The sequence below is a fragment of the Micropterus dolomieu genome, linkage group LG23, assembly GCF_021292245.1.
Source record: "Micropterus dolomieu isolate WLL.071019.BEF.003 ecotype Adirondacks linkage group LG23, ASM2129224v1, whole genome shotgun sequence".
Lineage (NCBI taxonomy): Eukaryota > Metazoa > Chordata > Actinopteri > Centrarchiformes > Centrarchidae > Micropterus > Micropterus dolomieu.
This window is the reverse complement of record NC_060172.1, coordinates 23,483,713-23,507,037: the sequence shown is the minus strand read 5'-3', so window position 1 is coordinate 23,507,037 and position 23,325 is coordinate 23,483,713. Positions and strand designations below refer to the sequence as shown.

Below are 23,325 nucleotides of genomic sequence, written 5' to 3'. Positions count from 1 at the left end.
TGTGACAGCAGTGAAAACGCCCCATGCGACCCTTCAGACCTCCAACTGTGGTCGGCCAAGCGAGACATGACTGTGCGTTTCCTTCAGGGTGCAACACCTTGCCATCAGCGCTAGGAGGCGACAACGCAGCGCAGCTGAAAGATACTGCCATTGATGGATTTATGTGAGAATTATTTAAAAAAACAAACTACCTTTCAATTTAGATTGAGACAAGAGACGACTCTTCCCTGTGATATACAAAGGAGACATATATGATCATCAATAGTTAAAATGCTGTCAAACGCCCCGCCCTTAAAACTCTATAATAAACAGGACGTGACAGTGCCTTAAATAGCCTACTACAGATGAGAACTCCAGAACCGCACCTGAACTCCTGATAATTTCACACATGCTGCTCTCTGCTCTGTTCTCTTCAACTGATTTTGTCTATCCGGCCATGTGGAGGCGATGGCGTATGCTTCACCCCGTAATGTAACGTTAGCCTAGATTTGGGGAGCAGACTGTGGCAGACGAACAAGAATCCGCCATTAAAATGCTTTGCTGTTTGCGTGACACGGGGCTTATCGATCCGGGCAGCAGGTTTTGTGATTGTTAAACTGGGGTGATGTCTCAGAAGAAAATATGCTGAGACACTGCGCGCACAGCCCAACTCCCGGACAGCAGCTTACTTCCATGGCCGAAGGTCATTCAAGCTTCACAACTTTGACACTGATCAGCCTGAAAGCATATATCAAGATAAACGTGGAGTTTCATTGTTTTTTCTCATCATTAGAATAAAAACAGAGATTGGGCTTTCTGCACACTAGATGGAGCTCATGATACAGTAAATAATGCCATTGTCTTCTTGGGGGGTTTATTTCTTCTAGTCTGGGTATGTTATGTAGCCTATTGGAAGAGGTGTGGTGGTCACTGCCATTGCACATGACCTGTGATAAATTGAAGAGTAGGCTATGCTATAAGCCCATAGTTGATTACAGTTAGGGCTGCTTTATTTCTGTAATCTGATTACATTCGATACTGCACACAGACACACTTTATACTGTAAACCTAGTTTTATTGCATCCAGATGCTGGTTAAATTATAACCATATGCTCCTTCCTCAGATTTCTAAGTGGGCTCTAAACAAAGGTGCAGAGAAACCCACAGACTCTGTCATACACACGCACACACACACAGAGTCCTGACTGCCTTGCAGATTGTCACAATGCGAGCCCCGGTTTGTTCATGGGGTCAGTAATAAACGTGAGTGGTCATGTTTCTATAGTATAATCAACAGATGTAATGAATGTAATTTATCCAAACCAAGCTGAAAGAGTGAGGGTATGTTTGGGGGGGCACAGGGGAACAGAGGGGTGTGCTTTAATCTTTAGGCCTGCTGTGTGAGGAGCTGCATTTGTGGGGCCAAAAAGAGACTGAATTAGGTTCAGACTGTACATCTAAGAGCAAAATCGGTCCTCAGTAACTCACACGTGTACGCTTGTTTATCTAAATATTCAGTGTTTATTGCTCATTTGCTTGGTAAACGTCTATGAAAAATTGCTCATTTAGGCTACTGGTTTGCTGAACTATAAACTATGTCATTTTAATGTAGAAAAAGAAGAGGGACATGCAGTTGAAGTAAACAGCTATGACCACAATACAAATATAAAGACCAGACTTCACTGTAATCATGAAAAACAGAACAAACAGACAAAGTTGAGGACTTAACTGCAGCACATAACAAAACCCTTAGATGTTTTACAGTGATGCTCTTTGGTAGTTTCTTCATATCCTGAAAGCTCTATAAACTTCTTTTGTCTGATTAAATCAAACCTCAAAAATGTGTGGTGGTAAGAAAAGGCACTGTTTCTTAGTTTGTGATGAGCAGACTTTTGGTGGATACACATTTGTCAGCTGATAGTAAAGATTTATATTCATGGGGTACAGAGGTGTGGAGGAGCTAGGTTGAGTTAGGAGATGAAGGTGAAGCCTGTGCAAGAGGTTAAGCACAACACCGTAGAGTAAACTCATCAATCAGTTCAATAAGGCTAGTTCAAAAAGGAAATCAATCACACTGATCAGAAACATCTTTAGCATGACATGTCTACTGTGTCTGATCACTGTCTTTTTTATCAGCTTTCCTTCACTTCAGACACACACACTCACACTCCTTTTTGTCATGCGAAGCCTTACTACTACTTCTCTCCCCCAGCTTAGTGGCCCTTGACACATGTGGATTGAGTTTTCAGAATATGGGGCGATTCACACAGAGCGAATAAGAAACAGGGCAGGTCACACTCCTTTCATTTCCTCACAGTAGGCAACGAGCACATCTTAGCGGAGTGCAAAACAAAAGGGCGCCACAGGGGAGAAGGAGGGCTGCTGTGTGTGTACACTGAAAGCTGAGACAGAGCAGGAACCTGCAAACACCTTTATAGGGGCCAGTTGCTTGTCCTCAAGGTGGTAACGCTCATATTCACATTCCTCATCCCACTAACACCTCCATCGAACACATGATCTGCTCTTTGAAGTTTGGTGAAGAAGAGTTGGATACCAGCTATAAATGTGTGACTTGGAGCCATAATATGTATTGGAAAACTATTTGGCTTTATAAATTATCGTTTTTTTTTGGAGCAAACAGATGCAGGAGGAGCAAATTGGACGTGTCTTTATTTAACTGTGATGGGGCCAAATGTATTCTTAACTAGTAATTCAGAAAATTCCCATAAATTGAGACACAGCTAAATAAATGAAATCTGAAGGTGACAGCCTGGAAGTAGATAATAAAAATATATTTAAATATTCTGCTACAACAAATAATAACAATAATAACACCGAGGAGACAGCAGGGGCCTGTAATCTAAAGGTTTACATTGATTAACTGGATCAAGTGCATAATGAAAAGAACCAGGCTAATTCCAAGTCAAACTGTATCGCAGAATGAAAGTATAATTAAATTCTAAAAACCTTTATTTGACCAGGTGGGTCAGCTAAGAACAAACTCTTATTGACAGCGATGGCCTGGCACAAGCTCCTGCAAAGTCAACAGATTTGCTGTAGAACAGTGGGAAGAGACAACTTTCCCAGTGATCAGATTTAATACGAAACAGAGTGGAAGCGCTCTGCTGAGCAATGTGCCTCCCATCTTTCGCCACAAACACCCTGCATACACAGGTGAAAAATAATCTAGCTGGCTGCTCGGTGGATTTGCTCAGAAATATTGGGCCATTTTGATCAAATTGTCTTCAAGTCATCTCAGGGAGGAAATCTGGCGCCTGAAGTGGAGGGAGTGGCACAGGAATGACAATCTCAAATCTAACTTTCCATCTTCAAGCTTCTGCTGTTGAGGAAAATCTAAGCAATTCTGCAGATCCAAAAAGAAGACTGATGGAGAATGAAATTAGTCAGTGGTTTCCAAAAGCTGATCTAGTTTTACACGTTAAAGGGGCATTCCACCCATTTTCACATGAAGCTTAGTTGACTTTTCACAAGGAATACTCCTCAAGGTGGGGTCATGCTGGTAACAAACTAGTTTGTCCTACGAGACGTCCAGTTGCAGCACAAGTGCTGTTGTTCCAAATGGTCACACTCGAATGTCATTAAGAGGAGCAAACTATGATAATCATTTAAATATGGGGATAAAGGTGCACACTCTAGTAAGGCATTCATAGTGTTGCACTATTTCTGTGAAGGTTCTGAGTCATCCAGGTCATAGTTATCCAAGGAAGGTTAAAGTCAATAGTAAAGGGACTTGAAGATACTTGAAGACGTTTTGTCCCTCATTTGACAGATCTTCAAGTATCTTTAACCAAGTCCACTTTAACCTTCCTTGGATCGTCTTACACTGGTTTGTATGCACACAAAAAGAGATCCTGCTCACTTTCTTATCTCTGCACCCCTGGCAAAACGCTGAAAGAAATGTCAAATGCTACCCCCTCAAATTCCAAAAATGTGTAGGGGATTGGATTTCAGGTGCTGTTCGACCGTCTGACGTGCACTTCAATTGGAGCATACTGACACCTTCAATCTGTGACAACAGTTGCATAATGTCTTCAGTGGATCTGGAGGGAGCTTTCCATAGTTTAAAAAAATAACCCCCATGAGGCCTGCGTTAAAAACTGGAGGTGTGGGAGGGAGGGTCTACTGAAAGATGCTACTGAGTTGTGTTATGGGAATTGTATGATACAGTGTTTTTGAAGCTTGACCCATACTAGAAGCTAAAATTCAGGACACTTCTGCCTCAGCTGTTTCGAATTTGACCATTCATTCTTCGCTCCCCCAGATCTATGGAAATGCAACAGTAAACCTTTAATGCTGCACATTTTATGCAGGATCACTCTTTGATTTTCTGAGCTGTTTACTGCTGCAGACAGGGTGAAACCATTTCAGATGGCCTCTTATCCCGTCTCTCCCTCCCTGCCCCCCTTGCTTGCAAACACACATGTACCTGTCCCGCTGGTTAGCCCCCCACCCCTACCATCCATCCATCCACCCATCCACCCACACACACACAGTCTACACTTGAATGCACAGGAATGCGAGGGGAATGACACAATCCAACGAATGCTAAAACCTGGCCGGCCTGGTCTGCTCCCTTCTCAACAGCCGCCCATTAAATGAATAGCCATTCAGACACACACAAAGCTGGGGCTGGATGTGCACTATACGGCGAGGTCAGGGGTCACGCAAAGCACTGACAGAAGTAGAAACCAGAGATGAATGCCCGACTCTCTCTTTGAAACACTGAATCACTCGGACACTGAGATTCAAACACTCCGAAACACACTGTGGCGTAAAAAAGAAATGCTTACAAGAACAGTTACTCATCATTATTTATCTCCACTACAGGGAAGTGTACTTTGTACTTTGTGGGCCACACGAGAGCAGTAGAACAAGAGGATTGAGTCAGTAACAGAGAGATAATCAAAGTACATTAATCAATGAACCTAAACACTTCTTGAAGCCCTGGCAGCTTTGCCTGGTTATGGTAGCTTTGGAGATAGGAGGAAAAGGGGGAAAAAAGCTGTGAGTAAGAGTTTAAGCTTATGGTGTGCTATAAGCTGCTCTCAGCCCGAGGCACAGGAGAAGAAAAGAACATCTCTTCATGATTAAAAGGGCTGAGGACCAGGAAGGGAAACATAGGAGAGGACAAGCTTCCAGCCCTCGGGTATAAGTGCTCTCTGGAGAAACAGAAGGCAAGAGGAATGGCTGCGAGAAAGCAAAGCTGGGAAATGTAGGGGGAGTGAGACTCAATTCTCGCCCTCGCAGTCTCCTGTTTCTCTCGTATTATTAAAAAGGGGCGATGGGATAGATGAGAGGCATGTTTGCAACAAGAGCCACAAAGAAGACAGGAAAACACACCCCATTAGACATTGCACATTTCTGCTATGATCGTAGATAGTTCAGGCAGGGTATTACCTAACCAAAGCTAAAAACAAACAAAGAGAACCAAGAACTATTTATTTACTTCACATCTGTGAGCACTGAAATAAACTCAGTAGGGAATATAGGTTCTTGCAAATCCAGAAACATCAGTGTTTTTTTGGCAAATGTGGAGTTGCTTTGTTGTGAATTTGGGACAGAAGTCACTCGGGTCACTGGGACAGAACAGCGTGTCATTGGACTGCAGACAGGTAAGTTATGTGGATCTTCACTTTCAGGACAGATAGGAACTTCCTATGACGTCTATACGATGACATCCGCATATGTTTGTGCAGTAGTGTGAGAATGATTGATGAGATGGATAATCAACAGACCATCAGGCATGTTAATAAGCCAAAAATTAGTCCTTGATGGTAAACACTGGTGTGCATCTTTATTATGAATACTGAATACAGATTAGCCTACACACAGAACAGTAATCAAAACATACTTTATCTATTCATTATTTCAAAGTTGATTTTATTGAGATCTTCAATATGAAGACCACATTTCCCATAATCCTGAAAGAAATCTCTCAGACTCTTGCATAACAATACAAGTGTTTTTGATGAAGGCCTAACACATTCTGAAAAATATGATTTTTATGGTCACCGACGTTTTCACCACCCTTGGTCTTTCTCAAGTGCTGGCACAATCAATGGAAATGTGTGGCCATCACCACCGCTTATTTTTGGTGTACATTAACCAGACTTGAATATATGTTAATTATCACATATCGAAATGTTAATGTCAAAGGAGCTGTTAGCAAAAATCTGCTCCACTGGCGTCACTTAGCAGGAAAGGTAATGTTTTGTGATGCACATCCAAATTGTCATTTGACAAATAAAAAAAAAGACCAACTCATAAAGACATTCTTTCATAAAAGTGCACTGTGGCACAAAGGTAAAACCATTTAGAAAAAGTGATACTATACATTTCATATTCAACAAAGTTGTTTGGGTATGTTTTAGAAGCTGTTTAAGCTCTATTTTCCTGATTCATGGCAGGTCTGTGAGCTACTCTGAAAATTACGACCTAAAAAGGCTGGTATTATCCTTCAAGAGATGCAAAGTCTTCGAGCAGTACTTTGACATTTTGAACTCCAGTTTGTTATTCTTCTTAAACAAGCACTTGTAATAATGTGTGTGGGGGGATACTCTGCTAATCAAACAGCAGCTCAAAGGTATTATTCGCATTCCACCCTGAAACCAATGGATACTACTGGCTACAATCTCGCCTGTTAGCTGGTAGCTGCACATTGTTTTCCATGCTAAATGTTAAGAAATTATTTTGTGGAGGTTTGGGGTAAAAGCAGAAACATTTTGCTGACCACATAATCCAGCATTTGATGAAAGTAAATAACATACTAAACTTAAAAAGTAAGGGGGGCTGCGATGATAATCAAACAGCAACTCAACAATGTTGTTAGCAAAACTCAGCAGAAAACAATGCTTACTGCTGGCTGCAAACTAGTCTGTTAGCTTAACTGATAGCTGTACATAGTTTCCAGGGATAAATGTTAAGAAACTATTTATGTGCAGCTTTGAGGCAAAGGCAGGAATAATTTGCCAACTACACAACCAGCAGCTGATGACGGAAAATAATACACTCAACCTCAAAATGTCATGGTAACCCTTTAAGGTACATTTAAATGAGACAGTAACCCCTCATGAGAGATTTCTGCTTTATAAAATTGGCATTTAAGTCCACGACTGAATGGCACTGAAAGATGGCGAATACAGAGAATTAAAAATGTATCAGTTATATCAAGAAAAACGTTCAAGGTGAGATAGCTTCCTTGGTAAATTTCTACTGAGAAAACCAATTCTACAGTGTTCTCTGGTCTCTGAGTCCACTTGGTCCTTGTTCAGAGTATAATTAAACTGAGCTGCCAGCAGAAACACAGGCAGTAGAAACAACCAACCACACTCAAGGAGAAACACATTGAGTTACTGAAGATTACAATTCAGTCTGAAATGACAAAAGTGCCGATATGTCTCGGAGTCTCTCTTCTCCTCACATGTTGTGGAGATGGTGAGGGGAAAGTCAGACTGGGGAGTATGACAGAATTCTTATTAGGTCGAGTACAACGCTCTCCCAAGTCTGCAATACACATCACACCTGAGTAAAAAGGAGATAACGTTGAAATCAAATGATTGGGGGGGCGAAAATCTGACAGTTAAAATGTCTCGATGTAAAAATTGTCTCTGTAGTAATGTCATCCAGATGGATTTTATGCAAGACACCCAGGGTGAAAGTAGTGCTCATTTATAACTACTCAACAATATGGGAACTGAAATCCTTGGATTGCCACTGGCTTTTCCTTTTGTCTCCATTGGTGAAGTGACTTTTTATTGGGACAACAAACCAGTCAACTGCCAGTTTTCAAAATGACATAGTACAGAAACTTTGTAAACTCTGATCCGTCTCTCCTCTTGGTTTAGCACATTTATTGGGTCCTAACCTCGGGTAGATATAAAAACACTGAACACAAACTTTAAAAAGTAGTCGGTCCAAACAATGTCAACTTCCTCCCCTGGTCACGTGGGAGACAGCTGTGGGGACAACTCTCAATTTTCTTGTGGCGACGAATCAAATCTGAAAATCTCTCTTGGAGTCCGTCATCAAAGTGGGTCACAGGAAAAGGACCCAGAGTGCTCACAGTACATGGCTGCACCTGTGCGCTGGTGTTCCAGGTTAGGAGACAGGCGAGCTAGAAGGTCACAGTTGCAGTGCTCTTGTTCCGAAAGGTCATTGTCTGGATGCTGGAAAGGATTTTCCTCTGATGCCCGGCCAAAGTCACTCCCATGTGCAGCAGATCCCTGAACACAGAGGAGAAAAAACAACAATTAGACAGGAAGAAGAGAGAAAAATCAAGTATGTAGATTTGATGGACAATAATTCAGTCACAAAATTGGGCTCTTCTTCTAGTCTTTCATAAAAATTCTACTTCTGGAAATTGTGCTCAGTAATCTAGCCTGTTTGCAGCTGTCACTACTAAAAGCTATGACACTAGCTCCCTGACCTTGTAGCCAGGATGTGTTAAGTGAAAAGTAAAAATGTTCCTCAAGAGATGATTATCAGTTCAGATAAGAAAACTGGAGATAGGAACTGACTGTGTGGTGATCTGTGCCAGCTGGTCCACCGAGTTGAAGCCGGCCTGCAGGAAGCTGTCCTCGTAGCGCTCCATCTTGATGGCCCTCAGCCATTCCCCAACAGAAGCACACGATGAGAGGGCTAAAGGTGCTCGCTGGTCCAGCAGGGGGTAGGAAGGCCTGGGGGACAGAGTAGAGAAACAAAGGGACAACTTACACACACTGTCACCAAAACAACAGTGAGGAGCTTATATATATCCTGCAGCAACATTCCAGTCAACAGGCAGAGGTATAATCTGAGGCTGAGTGACTGACAGGGACAAACAAAGGGATTTGTCAGGGGTGGAGCGTCCTCTGCTGTATGCGACCAGTTGACAGGCAGAATATGGAGGAAGGGAAATGGGCACAGCAAGAGGCTGACAGGTCACAGCAGGGCATTTAGTTGGTACATAAGATTGGCCAGTAGGAGGGTAATGTAACGGTTCGAATTCTAAATGGACGGAGTCATTATGAAAGGACAGACATGCTTCCTTTTTTCTGTTCATTCTCAAGCTGTATATTTACTTCCCCTGTGGCTGTATTGGGGCAGGTTTTTCTGTCAATCATCCTCACCCTGCTCCTTCTTGAGCAACTATTTTCAGCGACGCAGGGTTGCGGATCAGCTTGTCCAGAGCGCTGACGAGGTCCGCGAAGCGAGGACGTGCCGAGCGGTCCTTCTGCCAGCAGTCCAGCATCAGCTGGTGCAGGTGGGTGGGGCAGTCAGGGGGCGGGGGCAGCCGGTAGTCCTGCTCTATGGCATTGATTACCTGACAGGAAGAAAAGTTATCGTTATTCAAACCAATGCATTAACTTAGTGGTATTTCTTTTTAAACTGGAAGAAAAAATAAACTATACAGAAAAGGGAAAAGCAAGAAAATGCTGAACTTGATTTGTCCTGTATGACTGTGTTCCTTGGCAATCTCAATGATTAAGCTACTATTCAAACACTTCATTTATTCCCTGAAAAATTTTAACTATTGAGCTTAAATTTTGTTTTGGAAAAGCTGAAAAGACCTTAAAATCATTGTCAAGAATGGCCCAATTGTGGCTTTTGGTTTAAACTTACATCCTGGTTGCTCATGTCCCAGTACGGCCTCTCTCCAAAAGACATCACCTCCCACATGACAATGCCATAGCTCCACACATCTGAGGCGGATGTAAACTTTCTGAAGGCTATCGCCTCTGGTGCTGTCCAGCGGATTGGGATCTTACCTCCCTGCACAAAAAAGAAAACGATCAGCTCTGCAAAACTTCAACATCAACATGGTCAGATGGGAAGGCTATAAAATGATAACTTTAATGTTAATGAAGCAAAAATAACTTTTACTGCTGTAATTATATGATTTAATACAGAAATGTAAAAATACCATCTGACAAGCAGATATACTGTAGATGACTTAATGCAAGTGAATCTTAGGCAAGAGGACTGTCATCTCACCAGAGAGCTGGTGTACGTCGGGTCAGAGGAGTTCTCCTGCAGGAAGCGTGACAAGCCAAAGTCGGACACCTTGCACACCAGGTTGCTGTTGATCAGGATGTTACGGGCAGCCAGGTCTCGGTGGACGTAGCTCATCTCTGCCAGGTACTTCATGCCGGAGGCGATGCCGCGCAGCATACCCACCAGCTGGATGGGTGTGAACTGACTGTCATTCAGCTGTGGAGGAGAGAGAGAGTTCAGGTGGAGGAATGAGTGAAGTGGCTGTGTGTTTCAGGGTGTGTTCTCTTTGTCACACTGACCCGTAGAAATGAGTCCAGAGCTCCGTTCTCCATAAACTCTGTGAGGATCATGACTGGACAGCTGGCCGTGATGATCCCCTCCAAGTGGATGATGTTGGGGTGCTGGAATTGGCCCATGATGGACGCTTCAGACAGGAAGTCCCGTCTCTGCTTATCGGTGTAGCCTCCCTTTAGTGTCTTTATTGCTACGTAGTTTTCTTTTTTCCCGGGGATCTTCAGCCGTCCTCGACACACCTCCCCAAACTCTCCTGCAGCACACCGGCATACAAACACACATTGGTGAAGATGACTGTTGTCTTCGACAAACCTAAAGCTCCCTTGCAGCTTTACGGTGCCCTTTGGTTTGGAAATAGTGCTGACATAATTTATCAGTTAATTGTTTTATATACGCTGCAAAATTTAGGCAATGCTTTTAAATGTCACAGAATCAATTTGACTAAATTAGATATATTTTTAATAATGTTATTTGAGAACAATCTGTAAGACTACAACAAAAAAGTACACAGAAAGAGTTGACCAGTACAGAGTTTACACATTTGTGAATGATGGGAAAAGCATACAGCTGGGGCTTACCAGCACCGATAACCTCCTCAATCTTGACAAAGGAAACATCGATTTCCTTGGCAAATTCTCGCACGGCCTCATTTGGGTCCTCATAGGTGAAAGGGTCGATATAAACCTTGACCCCTGTGAGAGAACGACAAAGAGAGTCATGGGAAAGGAAAAGAAGAAATCTTTAGCGTACTATGAGGAGCAATGAACCCGGGCACATTAAAAATGATTTTCTTGATGTGAACGAGTTGTAAATCACAGCAGAGGTTTAGCGTGCGTGTCCTTGATATGTTACCTTGGCCAACAAGGTACTGGTTGTTTTTGTCGCTCAGTTCTGGATCCTTTACTCGGCTGTGTCTCCTGCAGGCAGAAGGAGATCAGGATAAATGAAATAAGATGGATGGCAGTGCAGTTATCTGAAGAATGGAAGAATGGAAGACTTTTTTCTTTGGCAGGCATTCCTAATGCTTTATCAGCCCAATGTGATGCAAATCAATGGTCTCACAACGTGGCTGTTCAGAACAGTACAATAACAAAGATGCCCTTTTGCAAAAATAAGCCAAAAATCACTAATTATATGAATATTTTTATTTGATGTTCTAGAATGCAAGCAAGCAACGATATGATAATTTATTGATCCCCGTGGGGAATATTGTCTATCCTGGCCCCAAGAACTGACAGGTCTGAAGTCAGTTCAGCTACAGACCAGTTCCCTCTAGCCAACAGACAAGGACACTGTCTGTTTCCAAAAACACTGCCATCATTTTAAAACTCTGCCTTGCTGACGAAAGGATTTTGCTGGCCTTAAACAATCCTCAGCGATCTCAAACGCACATTACAAGATTGCTTGTGGTAGTGGTAGCATACCTGAGCCAGCCTCTGTGGCTCTGCTCTTTGACACAAGCGGCTGCATTATAATTCTGCTGGCGCAAACTCATCCCTGCAAGACTGTAACAACCCCGTAGCTACTGGATTCATGCCTTCCTCCATTTCTCTCCCACCTCATAAGCCTAAAATAGCAATAATGCACCACCCTCAGTTAGTGGCAGATCTGGGCCTCAGCCATTGGTTTGTGTGTGTGTGTGTGTGTGCATGTGTGTGTGTGTGTGTGTGTCACAAGGTCACAGCTATTGTTCTCCTGTCCTGTGGAAACAGGGTTGGGACGCCTGCATCCTGTCTCTCCCTGCCCTCTACTTCTATCGTCATCTCTCTCTCTCTCTCTCTCTCACACACACACACACACACACCTTTTCTCCCTCTGATGGCATCCAACACTATTTACTCAAACAATGAAGCCTAAGGAAAACGTTGTAATGAGCAGGATAACTTTTAGCTGTGTAAGCAAAAGACATCGTGAGCATTGCTTTGTGTCTGAACTGCCTCACTCTGAAAAAATGGTGTAGGTAACAGAGTGCAAATCCACTGTTGATAAGATATGATTTGTATAAACAATAGAACAAAGTGGTGCAAAACTGTAAAATTGGGGTCACGGTTGTTATTGGTTTTCGATTTCCCCCGTTTTTCCATTTCCTGTTATTCTGTCAGCTTCTTTCCCTTTCAAATATCTTTTTCTTTGGCTCTTTCCCTACCGTTCGTTCTCACCGTATGCAGTAGGCGGCCACAAAGACGAAAGTGACAAGCAGCAGCATCCCAACAGCGATAAGGATGCCGGGCAGCAAGAACTGGGAGGCAGAGTCTTGTCCTGAGAGACGAGACAAACAAAAGAGACAGAACAGAAAGAGTTAGAGTGTAATGACAGAAATCAGGACAGGAGGTTTACATTGGTAGTAAAGAAAAGTATGAGAAGGGAAAAAAGAACATGACAGGAATTTATAATATTAAAAGCGGCTTAACACAAGGGCACTAACTCCATACAAGGACACAGGAAATAAATTCATAGAAGAAACTGTCTAAGGATATGGAGAAAAACCTCCCCAGTGGAAAGGAAAAAAACGTGTGAAAGAGAAAAAAAAAAGAGCAATGTGTGTGAAACTCCCTCTTCAAGAGCAAACAGGGCCTTTTCTTACCATCAGGAAGGGTGCGGAAGATGGCAGCACGACTGAAGCTGCCATAACCGGCCATGGTGCGCGCCCGAACCTGCACTTCATACTGAGTGGCCCTGCGGAGGTCTGTCAGCACAGCCTGGTTTCTGTTACTCTCTGTGTAGTGGCACTGATCTTCACTACGTCGCTCCTAACACATGAGAACAAGAGTTAGATTTAGTTAGGAATGCAGGAGAGAGTAAAAGCAGGAGTAAGTGAGGAAACAATGGGGCAATGTGTAGGAATTCAAATACAACTGCACAACATTGATATGCAGTTTAGTCAAACTGACCTGAACTGAACCTGGAGTGTCGTTCAATACAGTACAGCACATTAAAACATACTGATCAGAATGTTAACTAATATGTTGGAGGGGTACACATGTTTTGAGATTTCCTTCGTTCACACAAAAACATCTTGTGTCTCAGCTATGTGTCTCTCAGGTTTTCCTCTGTGTTTTTGTCAGAACAAAAACACAAACTCAGCCACAGTTGTCACATGCATCACTAAAACAAAGTATTATATATAGTATCTCTGAATTGACATGACACCATTACTTAAGCTAATATACTGCAATATATAATTTGCATAGTCAAGTATCTGGAGCATTGTTTGGCTGGGTAATCTACAAAACCACAGGCAATTTGGTTTCATTTCTCTTGACCTGCATGTTTTAGGACTGTGTGAGGAAATCCACTTTAACCACTAAGCCACTGTGCGTACCACACTTCTTTCCTAATCCTGAGCCACAGTGTGTAAAATCATGAAACCTGGAGAGTATGTGACCTTTAAGCCAGACAGTTGAGGGATGTTGTCGGGGTGCTCTCACCTTCTCACAGTAGCGTAGCTGGTACTGCAGGATGGTGTAATGTGGCTGAGCAGAGACTGACCAGTGCAGAGTCAGACTGCTCTCTGTGGACTCACTCTTCCGAATAGCAGACACCAGCGATGGCACTGCACAGATGGCAGAGGAATTATAAATACCACATGAAATTCTGACTATTTATACCTTTCTACCTCTTCCTCTGTCCCTCTTACCGTCATGGCTTGTGGTGATGTTGACACTTTCACTGGCAGGGTCCTTGCCGCTGAGCTGAGATACCCCGTTGAGGGCCTGGATAGTGAAGGTGTATGTGGTGTGAGGCAGCAGACCCCACACCTCCAGCCTGCGACCCAGCAGGCCGTGCTGCTCGGGCCGGTAGGTGACGCTGTCGCCGCAGGGGAGGCACGGCCCCTTGGGTGTCCTGCACACAGAGCACCTGACAGCGTAGCTCAGGTCTGTTCTGCCGCCGTTGTCCAGAGGCTCGTTCCACTCCAGACTGAGCGTGGTGTCATTGATATGGGTGACGATGCTGCGCGGGGCAGAGGGAGGTCCTACAGTGACAAAAAAATTTCCTGTATTTTAAATACTGGAGATAAACAGAATAAATGTCCTCCTGTAAAAACTCCTGTATTAGCAAATCATCCTGGTTAAAGTTATGTATATAATATTTTGGGAAATACATTTAGTTGTTTTCTTCTACTAAACTACCAGCAGTCATCCCCCAAATATTTTCACATTATTCGGTCAAAAATGTCATCCTATTTTAATATTTAGGCCTTGCTTAGCCCTGATGCAATCATAGTGTATAAAATGTCCAATGAAATCAAATTATAATCCCTGTTGTGTCATTTTACTGCTGTTTTACCTTTCCATGACCCACACAGACCATTTGTTTATGTTTATGTCAGTATATGGTGAGGACATTTTATTCAGTCTGCACATGAAGTCACGTAGCTGAATGATGCTCCTGCAGTGGCTTCGCATCACAGCGGGAGCATATGTGTTGCAGAATTTAACTGGTGCAATTACATTTGTCTAAAACTGGAGGATAATGATCACCGTCTGAAAATTGTAAGAAGATAGCTATTGCCTCAAGCCAAGCATAACTAAACAGCAATACCACTCAGCCACTATGAATGAGATTCTGTTCCTGCCAAGGAGACAGAGCTTTGTCACTGAGCCTGCAGCTAACTTAAGTGCTAATAGTGCTCTCATTGGAAACCCAAGTGGGGCAACATCATAGACAATCTGGGTGAGAATGAATTCAAAATTCAGAATTTGGGAATGGGGATTTTTAGAGGGGATACATTTTATGACTTAACAATCAGAATCCACTTCACCAAATCACCAAAGCTGTCACAGTAATTTTCAGGGGGGGGACGCTGCATGATTTATAGATTGTACACCTTGGTTGCAATTTAGCACACAAATTAAAAAATATAAGTGATGTGCAGAACTGCACAGGCAAGTCAGTACAATAACAGAATATATAATAGGAATGGCCTAATTAAGTGATTAATAATTAAGATAAAGCATTTGTAATTAAAGTTATCAGTAATAATGAAATTGGTAGTTGTAAAATTCTTGTTGCTATTGATATCACACCTGTGGGGAACAGGAACTGTCAACAGCCCAGCGCTGTTTCACATTGTTTCCCATCCTCTTTATGGCCATTCCAAAAGAGTGCACCTAATTAAAAAGTTCCTCCCATTCACACAACCAACATACAGCTGAATTGAAATTCCTGAATCCGAATTGGAGTTGTCACTTGAGCCCATCAATGCCTACGCTACTTTTGAGAGAAAGCCCTGCCCCCAACAACCTGTCACAAAAGACATGCATCTCAATGCCCAGCAGTGGGACAAAGGACAGATTAGATGAGTTTGGCTAAATGACACCAGAAGGAAAGAGAAATAACCCCAGAGATGGGAAAAACAAAGTGAAGAAGTGCAGGGGAAGGTAAAGAGTGAAAACGAGCGAAAGGATATTTGTGTTGCTTAGCACCTCCATATTTGCATGTGGATCCGTGCATAAGTACTGCTTTCTGCATACTTACTAGTGCATGGGGTGTCCGGGGCATCAGATTCTGCACGCAAGTATCCAGAACGACATGCACACACTGACGCCCCCCTGATGGTGGCGTGGCTGAATCCTGGACAGCCTGTACACTGTCCCTCGGCGCCCGGCTTGAACTGACCCACAGGACAGGCTGAAGAGGGCAGGAGGGGAAAACAAATGAAGGCAAATTATCATGGAGGTCTGATTCTCAACCTGTGAATAATACTACAGAACAATGCACACAGTCTCCACACCCACTGTGTCCCAGTCAAACATGGGTCAAACTGAATGTGCAAATGCATTTTTTCCCCCCAGGATACTTTGGTGCCAGATGGCTGCAGATTGACAGACAGGACCACGTAATGAGGGCTATAAACTGAAACTCAGTAATGAACATATAGTAATAGTCAATTTTGTGAATAAACCCTATGTGTTATTGACCATATCTGGATGAAGAGACCAAACATGTGATTTTGCTTTTTGACTCTGTTCCAAGTCTCCACACTAAAACCAAAAACAGACCGTGGCACTCAAGACACACCAGATTCAACACATGTCCCCCACGTGAATGAGCAGTGATTATGACGTGTTCATTGTGGCTGTTGAAATGCAGGTCCAGCTGCTGAGTGAGAGGAATAAAACAATAAACTTTCGCACCAAGTGGAGCATTGTTAATAGTCAAAACTGATTTGTTTGCAGGGTCTACACACTGGCCTTTCCGACTGACATTTTGCCAGCTGGAATTTCCCACGCGTGAACAATGTATTGGCGTGTGCCGAGCGCTGCTGCATATCACACCTATTCCAAGTTGTTCAAAGACATAGTGATAGTGATCATCATAATGCAGGATTATGAAACTAACCTTGGTGCTTTTGAGCTCTCATTCCACTCAGGATAACATAAATGACACTTACCTGTTCCTATTGTTCACTAAACTGATTTTTTCCATTTATTCATCTGTAACTGTTATGCACTTGCAGTAGTCCATGCCAATTTAAGTAATTATTTTGTTCTGAGTTCTCGCACTTTTTATGAAGATTGATATTGAGTTTGTTGACAGCTGCTAACATTTAGCTTTCTTTGTTTATTTGGGAATATTCAGGGTGTCATCTTGTACCCTTTTGTATTATATAACATTGTTAATGGGGAAATATACCCCTCCCATGTAACAGTATTTATAGCCTACTAGAGCTCTGCTTCCAAAAGACGTGTTTTAAATATTCTAATCTAGCTCATCTATAACACTAAATCTACTTGACAGCAAGTTTTGCGTTAAAGCATTGTGTTTGACCCAGAAAATATATGTATTGTCAATAGGAGATAATGGCGTTACAGCAAAATTAACTCAAGTAGACTTCAATTTCATCCTCTGAAATGACCGGCCTACAAAGCAAATTAACAGTTCAATCTTGCCATCAAGAAGATTTCCATTTATGGTCTGGTGAGTGTTTTTCCCTCACAGCTCTCTTCAGTGACAGAACGCTGGAAATGCCAACCTCACTTCACCAGAAATGATTTTGTGTCATGAAAAATCATTATACTTCCTGCAGAGATCAAACTGAATCCTACCTCCAAATACAGACAGATGCAACCGCAAAATTTACTTGAGAAAATGTTGCATTTCTTCTTGTGTTTCTTTGTTTTTACTGTTCAACATTTATCCATGTTGGTGTGCTGCAGAATGTGTGTGTGTGTGTGTGTGTGTGTGTGTGTGAGAATGTGCGTGGGGGGGGTGGGGGGGGGGGTTCATGCACGAGGCTTGTTAATTGGACTCATTAGACAGAGCTGCTGCACAGCTCCTGAGAGAATCATCCTGCTTCTTTCTTCTTTTTTTTGTCAGCTTTGCTTTGATGTTCCAAAAAGTGATATGATCTTTACCCAGAGCATTCCCCCCCTCTAGCTCCCTTCACCTCTACAGTCCTCCTGTGCTCATCCTATCTTAGCTGAGCCATGCGTTGGCGCAGCAGTAAGCCTTTGACCCTGCTCTTCCTTTCTGAGATAAGTGCTGCTCCACATGACCTCTCTCTGTCCCCTCTGTGGCACAGCCATTCCCCTGCCTCATTAACTTCCTCGGACTCTCATTTCCTCTCAAGCGCTTCGACCCTCAGTGAACCCCACCCTCATCTTACCATTGTTTTCTTGTTTAGTCTGCCTGCTCTGCTGCCTATGTGGTTGCTGTCTATATACATACTTGTATATGTAGCCTATCCTTGCCTCCTTCTTACCTGTGCATCTTGTGTGTCCTTCGGCGGGCTCAAATCCTGATACGCAGGCGCAGGTGGTTGTTGGCTGACCCACCCACTGGCCATCTTCCCCGCAGAACAGCTTAGGTGCACGAGGTCGGGGCCCCTGCTGGGCGGCATGCTCCACACACACACCCTGCGCCTCTTGCACCAGAGTGCGGGGAACAGTTTCGGGGAAAGAGGAAAGAGCACTGACCAGGGGGGGGCACTTCTTGAAGAACACCCTGACAGACAACAGGGCCATGTGGACGGCCTGAGCCTGAAAGGCCAAGTAGAAGCCTCTCTTAGATAGAGGGCCGATTCTTAAGGTCTTCACATTAAATTTCCGCTCCCCGCCCTTCCTTAGTAGAAAGTCTGCAGCCACTGTGTCCACCTAGGACAGGAAGAAAGATGTAATGTAATGGCCCTATTCCAACACACAGGATTTAGCCTTAAAAAGGACCAGACTGTCGGTTTTGCATGTTTTAGCCATTTTAGCCCATTAACTAGACACAACATATGCTTTATATTATTGAACATTTTCCAAAGCATACCACTTTGAGATTGATTTACTACCTTCCAGGCAGACATTGTTTCCCATTTGTTACAGTACGCGTTGAACCTCTACTTGCAGGGACTTGAAACGTGCTTGGGAGAAAGGTAATTCATCCTTGTGAACATTTCATCACTTTTATTTTTCTGTCAAAGTTACATTATGAAGTGGTAATGAAGTCGAGGAGCAGGGACTGTTTTTGAAACCTCTTTCTGGCGGTGTGTTCAAGGACGCTACAACATTTGAGGTTTGACGATGAGACGCCCAAAAGCACTGCACTTGTAAGCTCTGTGTTTGGTAAATGAAAGCCAGAAGATAAACAATAAGCAAACATACAGATTGAATGCACAGACGAGGAGCGTTTTCAAAACAGTCCTGCGGCCCCACAAGACAATAACTACAACATAAAATAAAAGTGCGCCATTGTTGACTGCAATAAACATAACTAACGCAACTTGTTGCAAGCTGATTTTGTAACTGTAAAGAAATAGAAGCCAACTGCATGTTAGAAGTCAATCTAAATAGTTAGGAATTAAAAGGTAAATTGTTAGCAGTCATATAACATCACGCATAGATGGATTTAAAATGCAAAACAAAGTCCTTTAATGAAATGTGGTCAAGGGAACTTAAAGCCTGTCTTGTTTTGGAGAGATTTACTAATATTGTCAAAGGGAAAGATAAGAACTTTCCTCGTTAACAGCCCTCATACAATTTATTTTGTAAACTTAACACTTTTCAATGATGTGGAAATGATCCACTTGTGTTCTTCTTTTCTGAATTCATTATGTGTTTTTTTTCTTGAATGCATTAAAAGTATACTGTAGTGATTTAATACTGCACTTACATAAATGTTAAAGGACTCACAAGAGACGGATGTTTTGAAAAGAATTTGATGCAGCAGAGGCACAAATATCCATACTTTTAGTCCCCAGTAAAACTACTGGATTCTACACCTCCCATAATGTCAGTGAATGTTCTCAGTCATCCAGGCCATAGTTATCCAATCCTATCTTCAACCAAGTCCAGTTCTCCTTGATTTTAACCTTCCTTGGACCTCCAAGACACGGTCAAGCGCTGTTCCTGGGGCACTTGTAATAGTTACAATCACTACCCAGAGGCTGAAAGGAAAAGTAAGATGTTTTCCCTTTCCAAAACCTAAAGCAAATCCAGAAAAATGTCAGCTGTGGATTGTTCCTCATGTAATGTTAGTTAGTTAAAACTAGCTAACTGTTTTTGCCTTTTAATGATTGTAATATTGAACAGAGACCTACCCAGCTGTACAGGAACAGTGTTGATCCTTAATATCGATATCCTCTTTCTCAATAGATAATAGGTTACAACGGTTCACTTTTACTCTGTGATCGGTAGGCTTTAGCTTCTGTCTTTACTTTTTTCACGTCAGTTTGAGTCAGTTTGACAGCATGAAGAAAATCTTCAGATGCACAACGCAACTGCAATAATGTTTGCTTCTTTCTGGGATCGCTCTTTCCAAAAATTAGACAATATTTCTCCAGGGAGTGCAGTAATAAACAGTGGCAGTCCGTCAGGACTTTTATCACGGCGCTGCCACTGTTAGCAACAGTGACTAAGGGAGGCGTGGCTTAGCAAAGGGTCAATTATAGTTTACAGTAATTACAGCACAGTAATTAATTACATTCTCAGATGGTTCTTCCAGAGCCAAATAAAACATTATACAGTGGTACTCACAGTCTGAATGGCGCTTACCATGGCAAATAAACTGATCTTCAAAAGTGGATATCCTATAGCACTTGTCATGGACGTACCTTGATATATGGGTTCTCCATCCAGGGTGGGTAAGTGGAAGTGGCCTCGTTGGAGTCTGCCTGGTAGTAGTAGAGGTTAAAGGTCTCCTTACAGCTGCGTTGGTGGGTGCTCCTGGATGAACACTCCATCATGGTGAATCGCAGTTCCACGTAAACCTGAGATGCTCCTCGTCGCTGGATGAAGCCACTGCGCAGCCAATGGCTGGATGAGCTGTCAGTCTGACAGATCTGATAGATCCTCACGCTGTTGTTCTCCTCATCTAAACCGCTTACTTCCTCCCACTGAGAGCAAAGATGAGAACAAAGGTAGTCAAGTTAAAATGACATCTTAACCAGAAAACTAGTATGTTTAATTCTCCTGTAAAGTCTTTCACTAGGCTTTTTATATAATTGGTCACATTAAAAGTCCTATTAATCATAATAATGTTGCAATTCTTTGTCGGCCCTCTGCTGTACTGCACCTGTCAGAGGCTGGATTTTGATCCAGCCCAAATTTAAATCTGGGCTGTTAAATCATTCCTCCTATGGAGCTGCAGCCCAGCGAGTGGGAATACAAGTCTCACTTGTCAAACAGAGCATACTACGGCACACAGTATCCGAGACAGGCACAGCTCTCTCACCCTTCAAACACACTTTCAGACTAAAATACTAGAATACAGAGGGGATATCACAAATATGTATGAAGTGAAAATCCTCCACAGGAATCTACCTTTGTTGGGGAGCCAAATGTAACTTAAATACTTAATGTTTAACTTCTGAGTCAAGAACTAACATGTTCACCATCACTATGTTCCCAAAAGCGGGAAACAAGCAAGAAATTAACATACTCAGGGCAGAATTTAGGAGATTTGCTGAACTTGAGGCTCAGAAATTCAGTTATGTAAATATGTAAATCTTTAAAAATCCATTTACAGATGTTGTGTTGAGTGAGGCAGAATACTGGTCTGAATGAATTACAGCGCAGCAGAGCACTGAGAGCCAGGTCTAAATCTCTTGAGGGGAGAATTTCCCTTTTAATCCTCCAAAAAATAAATATTATGGACACATATTTCTGTGAACAAAATCTTTTCTGCAACGAAGATGGACAGAATATCCCACAGGGCTCATGTGGATTTGACAAAAATCATGTAAAGCAGTTGTTAAAAATGTTTTTTGAAAGCAAATCAAGGAGATCTTTAAGCAAGGCCAATCACAATTGATTTTATACTTAACATCGAAGAATTGAGTTTGGTTGCCATGTCCTTTCTGTGCAAAGCTTAGGTCTGAGTGATGTGATTTACACTACTTTCTATCACACCCACACTGTCAAGTAATTAATATGAAATCGAGAAGCCAGACTTATCTGACAGGGTTAGGAGTTGCCACAAATATCTACTATGAGAGTATCATAACCCTTTAATGCTAAAAATAAATAAACCATATAATAGTCTTTTTATATCTGTAATCTTTAATGTCGACAGCTCATGGCATCTCTCCACTGCTGCCTGTCACTTTTGACTAAATCACAGCTTTATGCTCTTTACTGTTAAGTTAGTGTAATAAAACACAGTCCAGCCATGTATTTTGACAATGTGGAACTTTTGATAAACTGCTTCAGATGATAATGGCCGTGCAAACTATTTAGAGACTGTCGGCCTGTTTTTGCTTTGCATCTTAATCAAAAGCGCAGACACATTTGCTGAAAATTTCTCTCCGGTTCCAGAAATCTCCTTGCCAGCATCACTGTTACCATTTTCCTTGTGAGACATCAGCAAGTTGAGCAGTTTTGGTCACTGACGCTGCTGGCAAAAATACCCTAGCAACCACTCCTCAGTTGATCAAATTACAAATATGTCTTTTTCTGGCAGCAGTATTCAAAATTGTGGGCAGCTAGTGACTCCAACTCCAAGGTTGATGGGATATATCAAAGCATCTGCTTTCAATATACTTTGAACCCCACATTCACTCAGGCGATTCCTTTATTCTGTCAGTTACCTGCCATATAAGGAACTCTTTTATAGCCAAAGTAACAAAGGAACAGCAGGAGGGCAAAAATCCCCAGTCACCACAAGCTCTATGTTAGTAATACGGATAACATGTTGAAGCTGGGGCCCATACCTCGGGTTTGGCATTTGAGAAGATGGTCCATTTGAGATCAGACGTCTCTGTCTTAGTGTTCATCAGGACCTCTGTGGGGGAAAAAAAAAGGTTTAAAAGACATAAAATCACTCACAGCAGGAAATATAAAAGTGACATGTATGAGACTCATTTACATTCAAAGAAACACATAAATGAATTTAAAACCACATATTTCGAATCCCGAGTTCTCTGCCTATCAGCTATGGCTTATACTGGGATTAGAGTATGAGATGGAGTTTCACCAGTCAATTACATCTACAGAAAGATTCCCACTACCCTAAAATTGTCTTTCCTATCATGTTTGTTTTTATTCTCCCCAGTGTCCCTTGTGTTCCCAGCAACACACCATGCCTGTGGTCACACTAAACCCGGTGAAGAGAGTTTGCCTTTGTCAAGAGAGAGTAGGGACAAGTAGCTGGAACAAGACAATCGAACAGACTCTCATAGATACAGACACACACACGCACGCAGACACACGTACATAAAGATTTAAGCCCTTCCAGTCACGATCTGTGATTACAATAGAATAGATTTTTTTGTAATCTTTTGAGCGGCAGGCCGCCAGCTCACAATCAATCTGAGCTGTTCTGCTATGATTCAGTATCTCAATGAAATCCGGGACTTGAACTGCATGTAACCTGATGCAGAGTTGGGTTAGGGTGAAGGGACTTCTTCTCATGTGAGGAGGACATCTTTTTTTTCTCCCCAGCTGTCTTAGCAGATTGTCTCTGCTGAATTGTGACTTTCTCCTGATGGGATGAGGTTTCTGTCACAGGCCTGGCTTTAAGAGCCATGCATGTTCCCCGTGGAAGCTCATCTCAAGGGTGAGGCAGTTTGGCTTTACCAATAAACAGGATTTAATGCGGCTCTCCTGTGTGCCATGATCAAGGAGAGCACCTGCA

The 23,325-nt window shown here is 42.5% G+C and overlaps 1 protein-coding gene across 1 annotated transcript in view; it reads right to left on the bottom strand.

Moving 5' to 3' along the window:
* Positions 1-5,772: 5,772 nt before the first annotated feature.
* Positions 5,773-23,325, bottom strand: part of ephb4a (eph receptor B4a) — a 35,594-nt gene continuing 18,041 nt past the window's right edge. Inside the window, exons 2-17 of the mRNA XM_046039393.1 lie at positions 22,403-22,473; positions 20,306-20,587; positions 17,972-18,362; positions 15,745-15,897; positions 13,904-14,239; positions 13,695-13,819; positions 12,851-13,016; positions 12,426-12,525; positions 11,119-11,183; positions 10,845-10,958; positions 10,272-10,519; positions 9,973-10,188; positions 9,601-9,750; positions 9,108-9,301; positions 8,517-8,675; positions 5,773-8,222 (exon numbers count right to left, since the gene is read on the bottom strand). Coding sequence (XP_045895349.1) covers positions 8,114-8,222; positions 8,517-8,675; positions 9,108-9,301; positions 9,601-9,750; positions 9,973-10,188; positions 10,272-10,519; positions 10,845-10,958; positions 11,119-11,183; positions 12,426-12,525; positions 12,851-13,016; positions 13,695-13,819; positions 13,904-14,239; positions 15,745-15,897; positions 17,972-18,362; positions 20,306-20,587; positions 22,403-22,473 — 2,879 coding nt within the window. The 3' untranslated portion in view covers positions 5,773-8,113. The remainder of the gene's footprint in view (positions 8,223-8,516; positions 8,676-9,107; positions 9,302-9,600; positions 9,751-9,972; positions 10,189-10,271; positions 10,520-10,844; positions 10,959-11,118; positions 11,184-12,425; positions 12,526-12,850; positions 13,017-13,694; positions 13,820-13,903; positions 14,240-15,744; positions 15,898-17,971; positions 18,363-20,305; positions 20,588-22,402; positions 22,474-23,325) is intronic.